The sequence below is a fragment of the Pyrgilauda ruficollis genome, unplaced genomic scaffold, assembly GCF_017590135.1.
Source record: "Pyrgilauda ruficollis isolate IOZ18807 unplaced genomic scaffold, ASM1759013v1 scaffold1564, whole genome shotgun sequence".
Taxonomy (NCBI): domain Eukaryota; kingdom Metazoa; phylum Chordata; class Aves; order Passeriformes; family Passeridae; genus Pyrgilauda; species Pyrgilauda ruficollis.
The window spans coordinates 2,801-5,041 of record NW_024514366.1 but is presented as its reverse complement, the minus strand read 5'-3'; the positions used below and the strand labels follow the sequence as shown (position 1 = coordinate 5,041).

The 2,241-nt window shown below is 66.3% G+C and overlaps 1 protein-coding gene across 1 annotated transcript; it reads right to left on the bottom strand.

Moving 5' to 3' along the window:
- Positions 1–4: 4 nt before the first annotated feature.
- On the bottom strand, positions 5–1,567 carry LOC121350499 (sodium/calcium exchanger 2-like). The gene has a single exon (XM_041461869.1). The coding sequence runs from the start codon at positions 1,550–1,552 to the stop codon at positions 5–7; it is 1,548 nt and encodes a 515-aa protein (XP_041317803.1). The 5' UTR covers positions 1,553–1,567.
- Between the last annotated feature and the right edge of the window lie 674 nt (positions 1,568–2,241).

Genomic DNA, 2,241 nt, shown 5'->3' with positions numbered 1-2,241 from the left:
GCCCTCACGCCGTCTCGTCATTGCGGAACTCCAGCTCCCCGCTGGCGTCCTCGTAGTCGACGCCGCCGCCGCGCGCCGTGCCCTCCACGGTGCGGAAGGGCACCATGACGGTGCCGCGGGCGCCGGAGCTGCGCACCACCGTCACCTCCACGTGGCCCTGGCACTCGCTGACGCGCACCGAGCGCTCCCGGAAGCCGAAGATGCCGGCGTGGTCGTCGTCCAGGATGGTCACCGTGGCCACCAGCGGCGCCACCAGCTTGCCCTTGGGGTGGTCCTCGGAGTCGGCCTCGAACATGCCCTCGGCGTCGCCCACGCGCAGGTTCAGCAGGCGCACGAAGAAGTGCTCGTCCTCCTCGAAGATGTCGTCGTCGATGATGCCGATGGCCAGCTCCTTGCGCGTCTCGCCCGGCTTGAAGATGAGCGTGCCCTCGCTGTACTCGTAGTCCGAGCCCGCCTTGGCCGAGCCGTCCTCGGTGCGGAAGTCCACGTAGAAGGTCTGGTTGGCGCCCAGGCCCTGCTGGCACGCCACGGCCAGCGTCACCGAGCCGCAGTTCTCCAGGCAGTGGTACAGGCACGGCTCGAAGAAGATGCGGCTGCACGCCTCGTCCTCCTCGTCGTCCTCGTCGTCCTCGCCGGGCAGGGCGGGCGAGCGCCGCGCCGCCTCGGCCGCGTGCTTCTTGAGCACGTTGCCGGCGCCGGTCATGAGCCGCGTGGCCTGGATGCGGTAGAAGGCGCGGCTCTTCTGCTGGTGCACCAGCGCCATGTAGTTGGCGGCGTCCAGGAGCTGCTCCAGCTCCTTCTCCGGGTGCTTCTGCTTCAGGTCCTTCAGGATCTGGATCACCTCGCGCCGGCTCTCGTCCAGCTCCTTCTCCTCGGGCGTCGGCGACGGCGACCCGGCGCCGGGCTCGGGCTCGGGCAGCGCCGGGAAGCCGCCGTCGGCCTCCAGGTCCTTGGGCGGGCGCTCGGCCTCGGTGCCGATGATGATGCCGCTGCGCGGGTCGGCGCGGTAGCGCTTGTAGACGTACTTGTAGAAGAGCAGCCTCTTGTCGGCCGCCCAGGCGAACACCACGCAGGCCGGGAAGAAGAGCAAGGTGAGGAAGGCCTCCCACACCTGCACCACGCCCGGCGTGATGACAGCCAGGATGAGGTAGAGCCAGATGTAGGCGAAGATGCTCCACGAGGCCGTGACGAAGAAGACGCGCAGGTGCTTGATGCGGCGGCTCTCGCCCGCCGGGATGGCGTAGACGCACACGGCGATCACCACGAACATGTTGAAGGCGGCGCTGCCCACGATGGTGCCCGGGCCCAGCTCGCCGGCCTGGAAGCGGTGGCCGCACACCTCGATGAGCGACAGGAGGATCTCGGGCGCCGAGGAGCCCAGCGCCATCAGCGTCAGGTTGGAGACGGTCTCGTTCCAGATGCGCACCGTGCCCACGCTGGTCTCGCCGTTGGCCTTGGTGACGGTGATCTCCTTCTCGCGCGACGTGATCACCTCGATGGAGGCCATGAAGCGGTCGGCGATGATGGACACGCCCAGGAACAGGTACATCATGGCCACGAAGTAGACGATGGCGCGCGCCGCCTTGTCGCCGGCCGCCGGCTCGTCCGGCTGCCACACGGGCCCATGAGGAACCTGCAAGGGGAAATGGGATCAGGGATGTGGGGCTGGGATGTCGGCTGGGATATAAAGCTGGGATGGATCTCTGGGGCTGGTTTAGATCCGTGGGTCTGGGTGGGATCTGTGGGTCAGGTTTGGATCTGTGGGGTTGGTTCAGACCCATGGGGCCGGTTCAGATCCGTGGCTCCGGTTCGGATCTGTGGGTCAGGTTTGGATCCGTGGGTCCAGTTTGGATCCGTGGGGCCGGTTTGGATCCGTAGGTCCAGTCCGGATCTATGGGGTCAGTTCGGATCTGTGGGTCACTTTTGGATCCGTGGGTCACTTTTGGATCCGTGGGTCAGTTTTCCGAACCGGAGCCAGGGATCCAAAACTGACCCAGAGATGCGAACCGGCCCCACAGATCCAAACCGGCCCCATAGATCCGAACCGGAGCCGCGGATCCCTGACCCACAGATCCGAACCGGCCCCATAGATCTGGACGGAACCTATAGATCTGAACCAGCCCCACGGATCCAAACCGGCCCCAGGGATCCCTGACCCACGGATCCATCCCTGACCCACAGATCCGAACCGGCCCCATAGATCTGGACGGAACCTATAGATCTGAACCAGCCCCACGGATC

What these genes read in the sequence shown, in the direction of transcription:
- LOC121350499 (XM_041461869.1), bottom strand. Translation starts at nt 1,552, where the DNA reads ATGATGTACCTGTTCCTGGGCGTGTCCATCATCGCCGACCGCTTCATG.